We start from the raw sequence: 21719 nt of genomic DNA, 5'->3' as shown, positions 1-21719 counted from the left end.
TTATAGCAGTCTGCTTTTGTGAAAGTTATTTTATTCCCTCATGTTTGATTTGCTTTTTCCTGTCCTGGTAAAAACAGCAAATGAGGAATGTCAGCTATTCTTTTCATCCTTGTAACTAGCAATCCTGCCACTTGCTTGGGGTCCAGGTATCTAAAAAAAGGGGGAGGATATGTGTGCTTGAAGAAAAAACTAGCCTAATAAGTAAGCTGTCAGAGATAAAATATTATATGTATGCAAAGATCCCTGAAAGATCAATTTTAGCCGTTAAAATTATAAATAAGTCAGGGCATTTTACCCAAAGAATGTCATTGTTTTGTGGGTTTTTCCCCTTTCCTTTAGTGCACTTTGGCTTTTTGTGTATAAAAAATGAAGCTGTAAAGTCTCAAGCACATGCCAAACATAGGTATCCCCTCTCCTACAGAAAACACATTTTCCTAAATGCAAACTTTGTCTTATTTGTAGCCCACGTGGTCTTTCTGCACCTTTCTACATCACTATGTAATGCATATGCTATAATGTTCAAATGGTTTTGAACATTATAGCAAATTAATCTGTTTTAATGGACCTGAGTGTGAGCATTTTATGTTAACCTTAAGTTGCAGCTTTACTAAGCTTTAGTTAGTGCACCCGAGAGCTTCAGTCCTCATATTCAAGTGTTTATTGAAGAATGGGTTTCATATAATTTCAGCATTTATACTCTGCATAAAATGCCATTTATCACTTACCTTTTTTGGCATCTTAGGTTTCAGTATTATATGTCTATTGGTGTGAACTTCTTTCGTGATAACAGTTAAGCTTCAGATGAGATCACTTCACTCTTATTGTCCCTTTATTCTGGCAGCTTGTGTTTTTGTGGGTGGAGTTTTGGCACAGGGCTTCTTTAATGCCAGCAGGGGTGGAGGGAGGATGGGGTACACAGCGGGCATTCAGCAGGTGCTGACGGCGGTATTCAGGGACGTTGGAGGGGTCAGTGTCTCCCTAGCTTTGTCCTAGCGGTAATGGCGAAACGTATTCACATTTATGCATTTGAACACACACACAGTCACACGCAAATGCCTCCAAGATTTGCCCGACTCTCTATTTAAACTGACACAAGTCTCATGGTTTCCCTGGGCGACCCTCGTATACCCCACCCCCTTCTTTTTTTTCCTTCTGCGCTTTGTTGAAAAGAGCCAATCGTGCGTTGGCTGGTAACTAGGCACCCTATTTATCAGTAACCAGCACCAACAATAACTGTAACCCGACACCTCCTTTGAGAGAAAGAGACGGAGGAAAGCAGAAAGAGTTGGAACAAGACAACGAAAGAAAAGTATGCAAAGAGATAAAAACGGAAGAAAAAAATTTCCAGAAAAAAAATCTGTTGATGATTATGTTATGTCTTTAGCATTATCTTATGTCTTTGAATATATTTTAAATGTTATGGGTACTCTTCTAAAATACTTTACTAGTTCAAATCTTAAAATTTTTACTCAAATACCATCCCTAATAAAACTGAATAACACATACAGATTTGCAGGATGACAGATGGGATAAGCGAGGGAAGGCAGCAACTAACGAAAGAAGCAGAGAGAAAGACGGGATCTAGTGTCAGTGTAACGGATACGTGGGTCCTATTAGGCCATTCATGGCTGGGTAGCTCTTAAGAGAGCGGTGCGAGCCGACCTGTTGGGAGGCTTTTGATCAGCGTGCACCTCCCACCAAACCAACTATTTGTCTGCTGTCAGCTTATCAAATTGGGATCACTGTTAGAGAGTGCATGAGAGGAAGAGCAGCATGTGCATTTAAATACGTGTGTGCGCTGTTGGGAATTAGATAAATGCTAATCTGATTTAATTTTTTTGCATTCATATATGTGTATAATCATATTTGTTTGCACTGGCTGCTTGAAATGTGACAGCACATGTTTGTGTGTGAGGAGATTGTGTGGGCAGAGCAAGAGCTCTGGTTTGGGCATGTGTGTGTGTGTGTGTCTGCATGCACACACACACATTCCTGGTCATAGCTGAGTGATCCCTTCCACTGAAACAGAGAAAGGCCCATTTGACTCTTCACCTTTTCTGTGATCTGTTGAATGGGGACTTTGGAAAGATCTTATACTGCTAATACTAATCAGCCGCCACACACAGACTGACGGGACTTTCGCCATGGTGATACATCAGTGGCTACTAGCTATCCCTGTCCATGAAGACCATTACTGCATGTGTCTGCGCCTGTGAGCGTGCATCCCATATCCTACTTTACATATGAAAGGTAGGAAACTTTAATATAGACAAGCTTAAACCAAAACTATCATATCAAAGGATAGACTTTTAGAATTGCCTGATAACAGGCTCAAAAGAATATTGCAGGAGATCATTAGAACTCACTGCAAAACATAATGAAATGAAATCAAAGGAAATGTATCCATGGTTCTTATGCTAATAGCCTGGCAAAATTCCAACAATTCATATCTTTAATTTGATGTATTGCATCAAGTCAAATAAAAAAACTTAATTTTTTGTTTTATTTATTTCTGTTCTGTTTTGTAGAGCCCAAATTCGGTTAAAATATGAATATTATTCCATCTGCAGTAATTCATATTTGGTGGCGTGGTTCTGTTTTGGGACCTCCCAGACTTTCCATGTGCATATATGGAGAGGAAAAAAGAAAGGACAGCAACATTATCCCATAAATAACATGGCAGTTATCAAGTCAGAAACAGCGTGATTAGCATGAAATGGTAGAGGGTTGCAAAGTGGCTTGCAGCAACTGTATGTAGGCTGAAGCAGTTTAAACGTCTGTTTCCATATGAAATTTTCCAGTAGAGTTGGCTGACATTGACTTTGCAGGAAGAACTGAAGAACTCAGGCCTGTTAGAGTTGTGGTGACGACGTCCTGCATCATAAGTACAACAACCTAAATTGGATGACTTGCAAGAAGTCACGCTGCACATAGCTGTGGCTTAGGCTTTTCTTTAAATTCTCTACTTTCACAAAGAAATGCTACATTCATTGTTCATGGGCATTTTCATTTGAGGAAACTGGACTTTATATAATATGAAATATGACTAACAGGTTGAAGATGAAAACAAGATAAAAAGTAATTTTATGTAAAAACTCAGTTACTATTATCATCGCTTCTTGAGTTTGCAGCTCAATCTAGCACACCGAAACTATCTGAACATTCATGCTCACTGGTAAACATTGTGTCACTCTGTTGCTGTTACACTTGGTAATTGGTAGGACACCTGTTAAAAACATGTTATTTTGTATTGTAACCCAACCCTGTTGCATTGCTCTCTTTTAAATAAGGAACTGTTTTATGTAAATTAAAACTGGACGTTATTTTCGAGTGGATTCTTTTCACCTTCTAGTCATGACAGGCCATAATTATGCTCACTGTAAGTGTTATACGATGTTAAGATCCACCCAACAGAGTTTGGACTTATATCAGAGCTTTTAAATCGATGTGTTCTTTGCCTCAGTTGATATAAGCTGTTTCGCCATACATCTCAGCACTTGATCTGAGTAGTATTTGAAGTGTTTGAAGTTATTATTTTCTTCATTTAATTTCCTTTGTTTCCCAATTTATTAAAACATGTACCACAAAGTTATTGTACAGTTGATAAGTTAGCACTCAGATCTATCTGTGAAACCAGTTGAAGGTCTCCTGAGGAAACCGTGTGACAGTTAACCTTTGGATTAGAAGAGACTGCATGAATAATAGAAAATAACAGGCAATTTGTAATAAAGTCATCAATTAACTTGTCTCTTAGAGTAAGACAGAGAACCAGTTCCCAGATCATTTCTCTGTCTTGTTAATTTACCTTCAGAATGGGGTAAAACTGCTCAGACTTTTGCCATAGGGGATTGTTCTCTCCTTTTTTCTTTTATTTGCTCTTGTATCATCTTGTGAAAACATAGCCAGACTGTGCTTGGAAGCTGTGACCTTTGAACCTGTAATAAGCTGAAATGGAGGGCTTTAAGTTGATTAGCTGACTGAGGAGAGCGACGACTTGGGAAGACAGATCGAGAGCAGAGACAACTAAAATACCAAAGTCCCAGAGTGCTCAGCTAAGTGGATTTAAAAGGGCTTTAAAATCAATTATAAAAGCAGTGCTGCACTGAGAGAGATTTGATAGCACTTTCGATTGCCTGCACATTTGTAGTGCTAATGTTGGGTGATAGCTCACTCTCGAGCTTGGGCTTCCTCCAGTCGTAATGTTGTGCAACACAACTGGTGTTTGGCTTTCTTAAATGTCATTATTGACTTTGTGTGATCCAGGCAAGGGTAAGCGCCACATGACATCTACCTAATTTTGAAGAGAAAGAATTTATGTCTCATTGATTTACACTGGGTGGATGAGTAAATTTGTTTCCCCAAAATGTTCCCTCCTCTTTTTCACTTCCCATCCTCCCATCTCGAGGGTATTCTCAATCTAACACCAGAATGTGATGTCAGTCACTACCAGGTAATGATTGTATCATCAAGAATCTTGTCACAACAACAAACCGGATGCCTTTTCTTCGCTCAATCTTTGATTTCAATTTCATGTCCAAATCTGCACTCCTGGCCTGTGATTAATTACCATTTTATGGCAGTTGTCTACAAGGCGATGAGCTAACAAGTACACTAATACCAGTCACCCCTCAGGCACAAAATCAAGCCAGGCGTTCATTTGGGCTCATTTTCATTGTCTAGCCTCCCTATCCGGGCTTGTTTAGCATTGTCTGGGAAGGAACAGGGCTTCTATTCTTTTCACCCCTTCTCTCCCAGGGATCCTAAATGGGACATAGATATTCTAGCCGGGTGGGTTCTTGGCCTGGCACTCGATGCCCCTGAGTGCTCTGCTTAAGCACTGCCACTAAGGGCACTTGTGGAGAGCTTGTGAAAGTCCATTCTGATTAAAGGTGAAGGTGGAGGAGTAGTTGATACAGCAGTGGGAGCTTTTGAACTCCCTTGTGTGGCAAGTCAAAGGTTTTATACAGGGGGAGTTTCCCCCATAGTACACCCTTACAGATATGTGGGTAGGACCAAGAAGAAGAGTATATAAAATTTAATCCAACATTGTTCACCACGGTTTTTATGACTTAATGCTGAGATCAGAAAACATCTGTTATAATAGCGTTAAAAAACTCAACAGGACAGATCAAACTGGCACGAAAGATCTGAAAAAAAATTCTAATTTCTTTGTGTTGAGACGTCACTAGGCTTCTCAGATGCAGCATCGGGTATCACTCATATGACACACTATATGGGATAAAACTATGAACTTTTGGGTACGATGCCCATTTTTGTCCCTAACTTTGTCTGTGTTACTGACACAACAACAAAAACAAGAGTATCTGACACCCTGGGATGAAAATAAGTTGGTCTACAACAGGTGTTTCTTCAAGTGTTACTCCACTCCACTTTATAATGTACCCAAACCAGCATTTCACAGTTTTTGAAAAAAGTTTTTTAATATATTATAAAACCAATTTTGGAAATATTTTTATTTTTAGGAGAGAAAAAAGGTGGTTTTACTGAATGTGGACATGACATGGGGCTATGTGGCTACTTTTGTTATGCATTTTTTAAAAATTGTTCTTTTGATACTAAATCATGTGTACAGATGGTTCAAATAAGTTTGTCATGAGACATAGAATTTCAAACTTGAAATTGATACCTAGGAAATTATGCAAAATTAAAAGGCACATCTTTTAAAATAAAGATTCAAACAATAAAGCTACAGATCTGTTTACTTCCTGCGGTTCTGGTGTCTTGGCACCACATTTCAGTGCTGATCTGATTGGTTCGGTAAGGTCTGCTGCCACTGTTTCTGTCTAGTTGCTGCTTTCTTGGCTTCAATCAAGGATTTAAAGAAAGTCGCACTTGAAAAATAATTGTGTTCTGTTAAATTAATACTGTGTAAAAACAGGCTGTACTGATAACGTTTTCTTCCTTAGCTGCAGCATTAACATTATCATTTTAATGCTTTAATGCTAATCCAATAATAATTTTTAGCATCAGTAGTATTAAAGTGAATATTTTTTTGACAACCCTACTCAGTACGTACCAACAGTAGTCGAGAACAAGAAGTACCGGTTTTGGTTTTGAAAAGTACAGTTAGTTAGTTAAGTTAGTCTACACTGGCATTATATGTGTTATAGCATAATGCTATATAATGAGTTAGGCTGTAACTTCCCTATCTGGAAGATATCTGCTGACAAATATCTTAACAGTGGGACAGGTCAAAAAAGAGATAAAAATGAAGTGGACAGTGGAACCTTCATGGTTTATTTCTCATCTAAGAGTAACTTTTGGATAGTCATCAAAAAAACAAAGGAAACACGTTGTCACTGTGACCAAAAGAGAACTACCACTGAACTGGTGGGCAGCTTAAAGCAAGCGGGCTCTCTAATGTGAGCTGTACATTTGTGCCGTGGGACCCAAAAGTTCATTCTCTCTGACATCCCACCTGTTTGCCTTCTGTTTGATTTGTTCTCTCACTGATCCTGGTTCAGTCAGTGTGTCTGCGTGTAATCCCACCTGTTCTCCGGCTGTGGCCAGGATGTTATCTTTCTGACAGCCTGAGCGCTCAACCGTCCACCCAACACCCATACCTCACAAACGCCCCTTCCCTACTCCACCACTCAGTGCAGGGGTGAATGGAGTCTTTTGTATACTTTTTTAAGGGGGTTTCTGATAACTTGAAGAAACGATATAAATTAAAGGAAAGGGAATCGTACTAATACGATGGAATGCTAATGGTCACTACAGTCAGAGAAGGATGGAAGGTGCTTTGTGTAACACCCTGAGAGCTACAAGATAACCCCGTCCCTGCAGTTAATCAGCTTCCCTTTCAACTACTGCATGTGAAACAACATGTGGTATAATACTGCCTTCCTCCCTATCTCTCACTGTCTCCGTGTCCAGAGATTCTCTCCTCTTTCCCTCCCTTTTCCCCCCTGTCCGTATGATTGCAGGGCCGCTCTCCTGTCAGCTTTATCGCCACGTGTCAGTGTGAGGGTTCAAAACCTAGCCTCACTCTCTCTGCAACACTTTGATCAAATAGGCATACCTGAGAAAAAATATGGCCGACAGATTATGGCAGGAGATGAGAGGGGCTTTCGCTGAGTGCTTCCAGATATGAGAGAAAACACTCAAACTCATGAGCAGGCGAGTGGCTGCAGAGTGAAGCTCCATAGCGCTGAAGGGGAGAGCTGTGATAGCGAGGTATGCTTGGCTGCAGTTGAACTTTTGTGCTCTTCCTCCAGAAATCACTTTGTCAGAGTGCAAGAATTTAACCTCTTGCATGAAGTTAGGGTTAGGTTGTTTTGAGATGTCAGGGAGGGGGGAAAAGGCACTGTTATAATGTGACCTAACAGACTTTTCTTAGAGCCAGTAAATTATTATTTCTTTCTGTATCTGTTAACCTGCTGCCTGTGACATTCCTGCAGTTAACCCCTGGTTAACCCATGTTTGCATTTAAAATGACCACTTTGTCATAGTTAAACATTTAACTGTAAATCATGCTTTGTTATGGGATGCATAATAAAGGGCGGGGGATACAGCATATTTTCTTTAGCTTAATTGTATCAGTGCATGGACACCAAATTTTACTAAATAAAAGCTATCTTGTAAATAGTCTGAGACTACTATGAACTCGAGGGCTCATCTCATGTACCGTGTTCCTGAAATAACGTTAGCCAAGCAAACTTACATTAAATCAGCTCAACCAAAAAATACTTGAGACACTTAGCTTGACAAAGCTGCTTCCTAATACAGAGCAAGCTGATGGATCAGTCACACGAGTAAAAATAGGACAATGACCTCATTGCAACTACAAAAAAAAAGATGGCGTCTGGTGTTTAAGTTGAATTTTTTCACATTCTGCGATGGATTACAGCTTGTGCACATTCATGACCACGTTCGATCGCAAAGTGTTTGCACAGGTCACTTGACAGGAGGCAACCTTTCTGCTAACAGTTGCAGTCTGACCTGGATTGCTCTGAGAGCAATCGCTCTCAGAGAGACTGTTGAAAGTTTGCAAATAATTGCTATCCAATTTACAAATGCAGACATTTGCAGACCAACGTGTTGCCATTGGGACTCGACTCTGGATATGTTCCTATAGAGCTCGAAGGTTGCTGAGCTCAAATGTGATAGTTAAATGTGATTTTTTTTTTTATGTAGAAAGCAACAGTGATTTTGATTTTCAACAATTTGCACACTGAGTCCAACTGAGTTCATTTCTAGTTTTAGGGTCACTCTTTCACTTGTTTCAGGTGGTACTGTGCTGCATAGGCATTTCTCATTCATTTCCTGCCCTCACAAATGTCCTTTTTCCGCTCATCTTTTTTTTCTGCTATGCTGGCTTTAAGTCTTTTGATTGATGACCCATTGATTGAGCTAACCTAAGTTACTCTTTGCAGTGTGCTTTCCCTCCACATTCAGCATACAGGATGTCTGTACGTGTGTTTGCAGGCTGCTGATATGTGATCCAATGTTGGCGCCGGTTGCCGTGAGAGAGAAGAAGAGAGGAAACGAGAGGAGACTTGACATCTTGCTGGACAGACGAACAGAACAGTTGTAGATTATTGTCGAGGGGAAGGCTTCCTTTGAGGAAAGCTAAAACGTTTTAATGAAGCACATAAAGAGGGCAGAGCGGACTAGCAAAAAGATGAGAAAGATCAGTTCAGAGCACCTGAAAGTTATTGTTCTGGGCAGCGTTTCCTATTGGTGGGCTGGAAAAAGAAGGGAAAAGAAAATGGAAAAGAGAAAAAGAGAGGGTGGAACGTTGCCAGCTTGCCTTATTCAAAGAGTCTCTGTGTTAGATCACCTCTGAAGTCAAGCTTGGCGTTTGTTTTCCCCTCCTGATAGGCTGAAGGTGTTCAGGTGTGTCCAAGAAGGAGGGGCTGTTGTTTGAATTTCAGCCCAGTGATTGGCTGCAAGCCAGTAAAGGTTACAGGCTTTGTATTGGTTCAAAAATTTTAAACTTTTTCTTCTAAACCAGAGGCAGAAGAGAAAAAAAAGAGAAAACTGAAGGGAAAAATTAGCTTAAAGAACAACCTATAAAACGAACTGTGCTGGAATATAGAGAATTTTCACAACCCCCCCGTCTCCTTACAGGTTTCCGTCTTTTCTAATAGGGCACGTCCCCTGTGGTTGTGACACTTTAAGCTCTCAATTGCCATTCTCTTTAGTCAGAAATAAATATAAATGCCAGCAGGATGGATTTATCTTCAGAGGGGAAGCTAAAATGAAAAGATGTATAAAATAGCGTTCTAATGTTAGAGAGGAAAGCGTGTGTTAGCATCTACAATTCAGTGGGGGCTGATGGGGGGAAATGTGTGTGTGTGTGTGTTTCTCTCTGGTGGGCTTGTCACCTCTCTGAAAGCTGCCACAGATACAAATGTCTTGTTTGTTTTCTGTTGTTTTACTGCCCGCCCTCCCCTGACTAAACACCGGCGCTGGCTTTTACACTGTTCAGACAGTTGCCACCAGAGTTGAAAGGGACTACAGCGTGACCTCATGAGCACAGGTTCAAACTGTAAGGCTTAATAGTGCTACCTACTAGTGGTTGATGTAAATCAAAGTGAAGCTGAACTGCAGCGTAAGCACATTTCTACTTTTCAACAACCACAGACGTTTGCATTTATGCGAGCATCTTGTTTGTTTTTGCACACATTGTGACCGTCACGGTGACAGCTGGCCACAATGTGTGTCAGCTCTCTGGGTTTGACATGACAGCGCCAACCACAAACACAGAGTGCGTGAGTTAGCGGGAACAATTCAGTACAATTCAATTTTATTTTTATAGCGCCAAATCACAACAAACAGTCGAGCCGCTTTATTGCAATATTACTGAGCTGGATCCTGCTGGAGGTTTCTTCCTAATAAAAGGGAGTTTTTCCTTCCCACTGTCGCCGAGTGCCAGTTCATAGGGGATCATCTGATTGTTGGGGTCTTCTCAAGGAGATAGACAGCCTTTCTACTTTTAAGAAAAATGTGGTCAGGGAAGCACACTGACTGTCGATCGACACAAGGTTTTTATGTGTATACATCCATGTGTGTGTGTTTGTTTGTGTGTGTGTGGTCAGTTGTCACCGGTGTGGCTTGCCTCACAGTTCTTTATCAGGTCTTATCACCTCTGCAGACCTCACCACCTGCAAAGCATGTGTGGCCCATTGATGAGTCTCCTTTTCTGTTGTTTATCTCTAATCTGTGTTTTTCATATTTATTGACGCTGTAAGACTGTAAAGGTGCAATAAGTGAGTCATAATGTAGCCTGAACGTGCTGCCTATCATTACTGAACTTAGCCAGTCAATCAAGCAGTGCAGAATATTGCCAGCTAATTAAGATAAGGGAACGTGTATATAATAAACTGTTTCCATCCAAAGTGGCCAGCAGCACGGCTTGCATGCTGCTAGCTTGTTTTTAATCAGAGGGTTGTCTATTAAAACATTGCAGACCTGTTGGCACCTATGTGTGACTGTGGTGTGTCTGTCTGTGTGTGAGTTTGTGTGTGGCATACTTACGCAGAATGTGTTTTTCCATGCCGTCGGCTGCCTGTGACACACCCTTTCCACAGTCCAGCCCATCCTCTGCATGTGTGTGATCCCATGTTAGCAGCTGGTGGGCTCTATAAATAGCCTGGCCTGAGATGTCTCTGGAAAACCAAAGGAAACAAACACCTTGTGAAACCTTTAAAAATGTAAATACTTGTTCTTGCATTATTTCTTGGCCAAAAGGTCATAATGAACGCAGAATTGTCACACTGTGTCGATTACGATTGACTATCCGTCAGTGCATGGCCAATGTGAGATTTGCCTTACAAATTCTATTATGTTTTCTGTCATGGTCCATCACTTTTAGACCCAGTGCCAGGCTCCCACAGCGCTCTTTGGTGTTACTGCTCATATGCCGCTCACACGGTCTAAGAAGCTAACAATTTGTAAAGATCTACCTGTTTTACCATAAGGGAAAACAATAAAATATTGTGTCTACACCTATTATGTATGCTTAGGCAGTTATTTGATGATGCCGCTAGGCCTCTCTGGTATAATGTCTTCACTTGGCACTGGAAGTGTACAAAATCATCAAGCAATCAAAGTCGAAAATCAGTTCCTAAAAGATAACTTCATATATTCTCTATATTTTATTGCATCTGTGCAGGATATGTGTATTCAAGCATACCAGGTGATGGATTTCTTGCAGCAAGTGAGCTAACATTGTCCTCCCAGAGACACACTGAGAGGCAGGTGCTGAAAACTTTGGAGAAATAAACACACTGGCTAGCAGCTACTCTAGCAGCTAGCCTGTTAGTGCTGTGCTGAATGAGCACTTCCATTCCAGCACATTACAGCAGTCTGATAAAGAGCAGCTGCTGTGTAATTTCACTGCCCTGCAGAGTGACGTTAATGTGTGTCTACACTTGTGTGTTTGTTTTGTTTTATCCGTGCCGCCGATGATTCCCTTACAATCCCTGGAGCCCCAACGTAGCAGTTTCTCGGTTGCTTTGAAGTAGCCGACCCCCATGTTGCTTCCCATTGTGAGTTATTCATCTGTGTGTGGTTGGAAATGACCTCCAGTCTGGTTAGCAGGCATCCAGAACTCGCTTGTCCGCACCCTGCTCTGACTGACATCTGTGCATCTTCATGTGTGCGAGAAGAGTTTAAGTGCCTGAGAAGTGATCTCATGCAAGCCTGAGAGTGACAGGGCACCTGTGGTCGGACCTCACCGTGAACCCGAAAACACATATGACACACTCATGTGCTCATGGACTAGCAAAGCTGTGCAATGCGACCCATCTCCCTTCGTAGCTTCAACAGTATTATCCCCCACCAGCAAATTTCATCTGGCCCCACCACCTGTTGCCTGCTGTATTTCACTCAGGCCAAGAGCCTTCTGTTTCCCTTCATAAGCAACAGAGCTCTGCAAGAAGTAGGCATGACCCTGGGGGCGGCAATCCTAGACTAATCTAATTACTCCGAGTCAAGGCTTGAATAAGATTGAGTCTACACCAACTTGAAATTTCTTAACTCAATCTAGCAGCAAAAGTGTTACACAGTAAACAAGTCAAGCTGTCAAGCAGTAGTGCAGATTTGGGATTGGGTCCAGACAATGTGGCTTAAAGGTACTCCATGTAGCTGAGACATACTTAATAGTGGCTCCCAGGCACAATAACCTGAGAAATTACAAATTATTCATTTTGCTTTTGAAAACAGTTTTGTGAACTTCTCATTTAAGAACTATTAAAAGTTCCTGAAGGGCAGAGTTTTTAGCTGCGCATTAATAAGCTGGCTAACTATTGCTAATAAAATTAGCCATGGATGACTGTCATTTTATCTGATGAAAAAAAATACAATGCCTGTTTTCATCCCGACCCACGGTTTATAAACTTGTACCAGAATGTAAGTGGAATGTAAATCTGCTGTTTACTCTTTGAGAAACATTACGAATTCATATGATGATGGCTAATTAGCAAGCTCACTATTGCGAAAAAAGGCTTGATAGCAATGTTCCCTCTAATTTTTCACGTGTCTGAGCGAACGCACAAACTCCCTGAGCGTCCCTTGGACCACTGTGAGCAACAGCAGACGTGTGCACTGTGGTCACGCCAGCATTGAATCCATCCAAGTTACATGGTTTATTAAAATAATCAAATCACAGCATTTACATTTATGTTAGACTACTTTTAATTAAGTACTTTAGCCCACTTACAATGAAAATTAAAAAAAAAATCTTGTTCATGCCCTGTGTAGTATGTTAGCACTATTGGAAGTAATAAATAAATAAGATAAATAAAGAAAATAAATACCCGATTTTGTCCTCCGCTGTCCAAAATCAGAGTAATTCAATTTTTAAAATTAAATAAATACATTTTCAAAGAGTCTCTTGGATTTTTTTTATTTTCAAATACAAGTTGTTAGATGAGTTTTTGGACTTCCTGAAGATAGTCTGAGATAAACACAGACTGGAATTGGCAGAGATAACAGATGTGATTCCTCCTGACTTTTCTTGAGATGAAGGGTGAAGAGACAGGAGAGAAATGAGAGAAGAGATGTGAAGTTATTCAGGAGGTAAAATTATTTCTGTGTTAAAGTCTACATACAATGACATGTAAAGGAGTTTTTCTTTTCTAATGTAGCCAAGTGCTTGCTCCTAGTGTGCCGTCTAATTTTTGAGGTTTTCTCTCGGGAATTGTCGGGTCCTTAAAGCACTTTGTGGTGACTGATGTTAAGATTTGGTACTATATTAAAAAAATGAATTGAATGTTTTGGCTTACAGCTTTTGTTCTGACCTTCTTCTGTTTTGATAATAAGTTTTGGTATTGTGTCTCATGTTTGTGAGCCAAGATCACTGTGAGCCTTAAGTTTAACCATGTAAACTGTGGTTGGGTTCCTTGTGCAGTTGTCTGTAAATTTGCTTGTCATTATACCTTTGTATGAGTTCACTTCATTGCTTGTTATATCCGAGGGCTCTTTATTCCAAAAAGGTACATTGTTTTCTCTGAACTTTTTACCTTGTTAGACTTTTACTGTAATCTGGAGCTTTCCGTAAGTAAAGGCAAAATATCTTCCTCCTCTTTTTTTCCAGATGGTATCCATCGTGTTGTTGCCCTCTGCACACTGCGGGTCACTATCATCACTGATGACATGCTGACAAACAGCATCACGGTTCGTCTGGAGAACATGTCCCAGGAGCGTTTTCTATCTCCCCTGCTCAGCCTCTTTCTTGAGGGAGTGGCGGATGTACTCTCCACCAAGCGGGAAGCAGTGTTTGTGTTTAACATCCAAAACGACACCGACGTCCAAGGCTCCATCCTCAACGTAACCTTTTCGGCGCTGCAGCCCGGAGGGGCTCCTGGTAAAGGCATGTTCTTCCCATCTGAGGAGCTGCAGGAGCAGATCTACCTCCACAGGACTCGACTCAGGCTCATATCCACTCAAGAGGTAACGCACAGTCCTGAGGTCAAAAACATCAGAAGCATTAGTAGAAGAAATAAATGTAGCTAAAATTCCTTCTTCCATTCAGGTGTTGCCGTTTGATGATAACATCTGCCTACGGGAGCCCTGCGAGAACTACATGAAGTGTGTATCAGTGCTGAAGTTTGACAGCTCCCCTCCCTTCATCGCCTCTGACACGGTTCTGTTTCGACCTATCCACCCCATCAACGGGCTGCGCTGCCGCTGCCCGGTCGGTTTCACCGGAGAATACTGTGAGACCGAGATCGACCTCTGCTATTCAGGGCCCTGCAAGAACAACGGGAGGTGTCGGAGCAGAGAGGGCGGTTATACCTGCGAGTGCCTGGAGGACTTCACAGGTGAGTTAAAAAGAAATAAACAAAGAAGAAGGTATTGAGTGATTCAAAGCTGTCAATCAGCTTGCCTTTTTTACCTAAACTATGTTGTGTATCCCCGATTACACATATACAACAATACCATATGAAAAGTCTATTATAAGCATGTGCAAGAGCTCATTTTGTTTGTGATAACAGTTTAAATAACCTGTGCAAAGCTGCTAAACCGCACAGACGGGTTGTAAAAGGTCTCACAGCCCATTGTTGTAGCTTGAGGTTGACCCCAGTACAGAAAGGACATGCTTTGTAGTACCGCAGGTAAAGCCACCTGCTTCCACACATGCATACAGTACACGAAATGTATTGCTGGAAAGGGGTGTACACAATCCTCACTACACCAGTCAGACCAGCTTCATCTGAAATAACATTTCACCTGTTTTCCAAAACCACAGTAGCTTTAATTTCTTTTGACGAGTAAAGAGTACTGGCAAGTAAACAAATTGCCTGTTAATCCTCATATATCAGTGAGTCACACACCAAGACTCAACAGATCAGTACAATTCAAAGCTGCTCCTATCAATATTTTTCTATTAACAATGGGAAAGTTATAATTAAAAAAGGAATGACTTGTAGGGACAAATCCAGAGAATTATAACTAATCTCTGTAATCCATCTTGGCACTGCAGAGCATCTCAGCGTGTTTATGCTCATCTTTATTTTGTTTTTCTAACCTGTAACTTTTTAACAGTTTTATTTATGTAGCGTATTTATTTACACATAAACTCCGTGCCGTAAACACTGAATAACTTTACAAAGATCTAAATATAAGCTAAAATGCGCACATACAGTGAAATGTAAAAGAAATGTGAGACTAAAAGGTTTAAGTGTTCTTCTGAATTAAGACACAAGTGTAATTGACTTCAGGTCAGAGGGCAGCTTGTTCCAAAGAATAACACCGCAGTAACTGAAAGCACCATCAACACACTTGATGGCCTGAGAGGTTGCGCTGGATTATAGACACTGAGAAAGTCCACAGTGTAGTGGGGGATCAGATCATTGAGTTTATGAACCAGTAGAAGGATTTTAAAGGTTATTCTGTATTGAACTGGGAGCCAGAGAAGTGACTTCAGCACTGGGGTAATATGGTCAAATTAGCATGTTCGTGTAAGGAGTCTGGCTCCTGCTTCATTCTGAATCAGTCTGAATGAGAAGTCATCCTACTAATGATCTGGGTAATCCTGCAAAAAGAGTGCTAGAGTAGTGTATCCTGCTGGATTGCATGAAGTCAGTTTCAGAAGAGAATTTCCTAACGTTTTATATTTCTTTGAAAGTGGTACAAAGCATGAAAAACTGAATCGTGAAGTCTAAAAATAATCGAGCATATCAAACGAACAGCTGCACATTTCCCACAAGAGGTCTAAAATAAAAGGAAAAACTACTTCAGGTAAACGTTAAGCTCTGTTTGCTAAAAACAAAGTAACCACTGCAGGATCTTAATTATGAGACGTTTAGCAGTATACTAGCAAAACACAGCAAGCTGCCTGCTAACTTCAAACATGGACGTAAACAGTGCAGAGCTAAATATTCCAAATACTGAGATTACAAGTGTTTTGCAAGTGTTAAAGTAACTCATTACTCAGTTAGTCGATGAGCTATGGGAAAGTTCGGAACCTTTCATCATTCACATTCAAGCACTTTGCAAAATATTTCCGAATATCAGTGATCTTCCTCCCATACTTCCCCCTTGTACATCTGATACCTGACTGTCTCCACTCTTCTCTCCCTAATAGAGCCTAAACGGGCTCTGACAGCCTCCTGCTTCCCACCCCTCTGTGTCTCCCGACGCTCTGCCTCCCCTCTCTTTCTCATCCTCCATCTTATCTCAAGTAATTACCTGATTATATCTGACTTTGTCACTCATACTGCTTCTCGCCTTCTCCTCCTTGTGCCCATGTCCATCTTCTCCACCCACCCATCATATTTCCTTTACCTACATCTCGGTGTCCCCTCTTTGAAGGTCACAGTTCAACTCCTGATACTCAAGGGCCATCAGGGACTATTATGGGGCTGATGACAAGGGGAAGGCCTGTTTTGTCCTCTTCAGGTTTCCTGCATTACAGGGAAACAGATCCTTATAATTCCCCCTAGGAAAAAAGGATTATGCTGAGGAGAGAAGGGCCATTACCTGGTTCCAAGCTGTGCAGTTTTGGGGGTCTGTGTGTGCCCTGGAAGAGTAGAGCTTGTCTAGACATCAGATTGACACAAAACGCAGAATGGGACGCGGTGGCACCTATCACAAATATCATTACAGTCGGAAAGAGGCCTGCTGGCGTATTTACGTAGGAATTTTAAATGAGCAGAGCCAGGAAGCTGGGGCCAGTTGGCTGATTTTGGAAAAGCTAAAACCACATGGTCATTTAGAGGAATTTTCCCTTCCCGGACCTGTTGCGAAATTAAATTAGATAATGTAATATATCATGTATTTGATACCACCATGCAGCTTCAGTTAAGCAGTTAGCATGTGAAGGAGAAGGAGAAGTGTATGAGGGTAGCGATAACCTCATGACCAATGGGTAGTCAAGTAAGTTTGACCAGGCCTTAAGCAGCTCCGAACAGGAAGCCAAGCAAAGCAGCCACAGATGGATGAAAAGGGTTGAGGCTACAGGTTTAACATGTTCGCTGATACTGCTAGCCAAGAAGTAAAACAATAAAGATGTAAAAAAGGCAAGATTAATCCACTCCATAACATGCCCCGTACCCCAAAAACCACAGCGTATTTATGATGTAAGATGGGGAATTATTGTTTGCTTTTCTGCAAAATTAACATGAAATCACACACTGCTAATAAAGTACTTAAATTTAGTAAATTTAGTATAGTTATTTTTTTGTTTTCTGTAAAAACCAAAGGTAGTTTCTAGTGTACCTACCTTTAAGTAGCCTTAAGTGTGCCTACCTTTGCTAAATAAATAAATTATATCAAAATTCTGTTTAATTGCAGGGGTATTATGCCTTTAGTTGCGGGCATATCAGAAAATGTTGCCAAAGTGACTTAACCTAAGGTTTATTATCAGGATGGTAAAAACAAACAGGAATGCACTCATCCAAAAGTGGATTTCTTTTGTTCCTAACCTTGAATCACTCTAAGAGGTATTTAACTGATCAGCTGTTATCTGATCGTTGTTCGGTTTACAAGTTTAAAAGTGCAGTTAAATATAAGTTTAGCCATGCACTGAGCTTAGTGAAGGAAAGCCAGCAGTCTTATCCCTGTCAGCTTGCTTTCTTTTTGCAGTCTTTGTCCCTCCACCGTGACTCTTTTTCCAAACTCTCTCTTCTCTCCAAACATGGCCAAATTGCCTTCTGGCTAAGAAGTGTGCTTCTCAGAAAAGACCAGTAAACAAGGTTTTGTCAGTGTTATTAACTGTTTGGAGGGAGGCGTGCCTTTCTTGAACTGATGTTTTTGGAGGGACTTTAACAACAGAAAGTTAATGCCACGTTTAACGTGTGCATGTTAGTTGAATAAATGTGCTTTGCTGATAATCAAAGGCATCTTGTTTAAACAACTGGATTCCTTAAGGCTGAGTGAGGTCTGTATTTCAGTCAACTGTGGAAGGTACGCTTCGCATAAAAGATAACATAATGATAACAAATTGATGAGACAATCAGATGACATTTATTATCATTGCTATATTGCATTTGGGGGTGGACCAAGCACCAGCAAGAATGGGAAATTTAAAAAAAAATCTCATGCAAGCTTTAGTTCAAAATTTTTCATTTTGCATCTGTTGCTGACACAAGAGCTTTCATAATATATTATTTAATTTTTAGTTATGCATTTCATAGTAATGCACTGAGGAAGTCAACAATTTGCATCCATGATATCATTAAAATGTCAACATAGTGTTGGGGCCAGTGCCATCCCAGAACCCCCATTAGCTCCGCCCCTGGTAGTGCTGCAGCTGAGAAACACAGGCCATATCAATTAACAGCAAAATGTTTCTCACAGTAAAAAAGATGCAGAACAGCTCTGTGTAACTTGGTCCCTCTTTTTCTTGCAGGCGAGCACTGTGAGATTAATGCATCATCAGACCGCTGTGTACCAGGTGTGTGCAAGAATGGTGGTACGTGCATCAACAGGCTTGCAGGTGGTTTCATGTGCGAGTGTCCACCCGGGGAGTATGAGAAGCCCTACTGTGAGATGACCACCCGCAGCTTTCCTGGACAGTCCTTCATCACCTTCAGAGGCCTGCGGCAAAGGTTCCACTTCACCGTCTCCTTTATGTAAGTTTGGTATCTTTTGTGTCTACCTCTTTGCTTACTAATCACCATTACAACTGTCAAGATTACTGTTCTTATATGGCATACATACAGTTTATTATGGGAGCATGGTTGCCAACTCTCACATCTGGCATATAAAACACACTTTTACCTTCAGTCTCACGCTCTAGTGCTGCACAAAGAGATCTCATGATAAGAGGAAGCCTAAAAAGCCACACCTTTATGAAAAAACAAACAAACAAAGGGTTTGCCATGTGCGCAGAAAAGTTTAACCTTTTAGCACCAAAAATGGTCCAAAAATATCAGATCAGTGTGGGAGGGAAGGACGTTTTCTTTACTTAAGCTGGTGATTTCTATGAAATCAAATTTATTTATATATATATAAAATTTGAAAACGCAAACCACATAAGGAGTTGTCCGCTAGAGTGGGATTTTCACGGCATATTCTGCACCACATCTCTATGCGTTCATCATTTGTTTGAAGCCAGCTCACCTCCTGCAACCACTTTTCCGAGAATGCACGCTTCTTTTGCGGTTCGGACTCCTTCTGACATTTCTTTGGAGGTGGAGAAACACCAAAGTAATTGCTTAAAGGAGCTTACTTCTTTGACATCTTTAATAGTTCTAAACAAATGTCTGTCCTCCTCCAGAAAATCTGACGTACGCAAACACGCGTTGCAACTTCTTATCTGGTGCGCGTTTTTTATTTTGACAGCGAATGCGCACCTGTGGACCACTTATGTGCAGCCCTGGATATATAAAATGAATACATTCAATAGTCTTAGCCTCATGTTTTCCTTTTCTGACACTCACAGTAAAATGCTACAGTACACATTATTTAACATCCCACAATTAAACTCCCCTTCCATCTATCACTACATGGCCAATTTAACTTCAGTATTTACACTGAAACAACTTCAAAATACAACAGCAATAAATGCTGTCAGAATTAATAAATATTCCACTGTAGTAGATTCACAAAAATAGTCATTACTCAGAGATGCCCTTCTTAGCAGTTCTTGGTAAATGTAGGATGCCACAGACAGCAACCCCAGTGTATACCTGCAGTTCAGCAAGTTCATGCCTTTGCCTTTAATTTCTCCTTTACTTAGTAAGTGGTAGTTTCCACTCTTAAACAGCAGTAGTAAAATGATGGGATGATGAAGTTAAAACAAATGGGATCATATTGTGGGAATAAAAAAAAATAAATCAAAAAATGACACCCTGTGTATAATGAAGTATTGAATCCCAATGCACGCAGTGTTTACCCCAAACAGCTCTGGCATTCATTAACAGGTAGCCTAATGTGTGGAAACACATTATTTTAATTAATATAAATGATCATTCCAAATAAAAATAAAAACCCTAGTGATGATTTCACTAAAAAAGCAAAGAGAAAATTTTAGCAGCTTTAGCTTGATAGCTAATCGCGTTAATGTTAGCAAAGTATCACAGTTTTACGCTTGCCTTACTTTTTGTTGCTTCCAGCTAACTCTGATCAGAGCAGCTGTAAAGCCAATAGATGCACAATGATTATATACATGATAAACGAATATGACTTCAGCTAAATCCCTGATAATAGCTAGTTACTTGGACATGCTAATGACTGCAGCTGAGAATAACTATGGAAAAAGACATTTTTCCGAATGGTTTCAGAATTTAGTGTCACTATTTAAAATTCAGCACCCTGTGAGCATTTGTGCGTGTCATAAGCAGCAATTTAAACACAGTGGAAGTCAGCAAACTTAAGTGTGCCAGCTGGGACGTGCTGAGACATGCATGCACTTTTCCATTGTGTCTCACCTCCTTGAATACGTACATAGAGATGCACATTCAGGAACAACCAAGGTATAATTCACACAGTACATCTGAACATGAAGATTTATGATTTGTGCCTTTCACACTTTTTAAAACAAAGTGAAACCGCCAGAGGAAAAACAGGTGTACTGTAAATATTACAAAAAGAAGTACTTTAACTCATTTTTACCAGTAATAGGTGAGATGATTTTGTAAATCTGTGGACAGAGTGACGGTGAGAAAGGTTGCCAGTGAGGTGAAAACAGGAAAGGCTGTGTGATTTGTTTCCTAGATTCCCTTATCAGTGTTTGGCTTCAGCCATCCTGACTTCCTGCCCTCCTGGGCTCACTAGCATCTGCCGGCTGACTCCACTGCCCTCACCTTACACTCCAAACACACAGACAAACACACACACATCTGAACTTTGAACCCCGTAGAACACACACACAAGTAGGTGCTGGCTCATTTGCCAGGTCTTTTGTGTCGTTTTCACATGTAGACACAGTCATGCACCGTCTACTTCAGAAGCGCCGTTTCCTCTGTGCTTTACACATCCTTCCTTTCCTTTCCAAGTGACTTTTCCTCAAGAATGCCTCGGTTCTTTTCGTCATAAAACTTTCTGCAAGGTTCTTGACCTTTCAGTCCTGCACTGTTTGAGTTGGAGAGGCGTTAAAAAATGTGATGGGAAACACGAGCATCCCGTAAAGAAAAACAGCTGTAATTCATGCAGCCCTTTCTATGACACATATATGAAGTTCCTTTTATCAAAGTTAATCATCTTTACAAAAAAATTTTTTTTCAGGTTTGCTACCAGGGAAAGAAACGCCCTGCTCCTCTACAACGGCAGGTTCAACGAGAAACATGACTTCATCGCCCTGGAGATCATCGCTGAACAGATTCAGCTCACCTTCTCTGGAGGTTAGGCCCCGTAATGCGTGATCGTCTGCTTTTGTGTGTGCGACTGATGCGTATCAGTTCTCGGCTGCATTATAAGCAGATTAATATGGCGTAAGTGCGCGTTATCTAAAGTGACTTTTACAGAGACGTAGGTACATAATTCTTATCTATCTCCACTTTATTTTGACAAATGCACGTTAGTGCATACACAAATTATCCAAATATAGTAGAGTCAAACATGATGCTTTAAAGGATAGGAGTGTTTTATTTTGAAAGGACTGATTAATGGTGACACCTAACTGGCCAAAAAACACCACCACAAAATCCATGATGGCTAAGGTCCATAAGCAGCACGACAGTGGCAACTTATTTGTTTTAAACATTTTTGAAAGATCAATTCGTACAAACATTAGCGCATTTAAACTCATTCAAGTGTGCTCACACACCCAGCATCATTGTTACAACTGGTAACTGTTGAATGCA

At 40.7% G+C, this 21719-nt stretch overlaps 1 protein-coding gene across 7 annotated transcripts in view; it reads left to right on the top strand.

Moving 5' to 3' along the window:
- Positions 1-21719, top strand: part of celsr1a (cadherin EGF LAG seven-pass G-type receptor 1a) — a 95873-nt gene that overhangs the window by 26441 nt on the left and 47713 nt on the right. For all 7 annotated transcript variants that reach the window (XM_076875535.1, XM_004553929.4, XM_076875536.1 and 4 more), the window contains exons 2-5: positions 13565-13920; positions 14003-14291; positions 18323-18545; positions 21142-21257. In XM_076875535.1, coding sequence (XP_076731650.1) covers positions 13565-13920; positions 14003-14291; positions 18323-18545; positions 21142-21257 — 984 coding nt within the window. The remainder of the gene's footprint in view (positions 1-13564; positions 13921-14002; positions 14292-18322; positions 18546-21141; positions 21258-21719) is intronic.

Source organism: Maylandia zebra, linkage group LG17 (assembly GCF_041146795.1).
Source record: "Maylandia zebra isolate NMK-2024a linkage group LG17, Mzebra_GT3a, whole genome shotgun sequence".
In the NCBI taxonomy this organism is placed as follows: Eukaryota; Metazoa; Chordata; class Actinopteri; order Cichliformes; family Cichlidae; genus Maylandia; species Maylandia zebra.
Note: the sequence above shows the minus strand (reverse complement) of the source record. Positions and strands in the feature narration are given on the sequence as shown.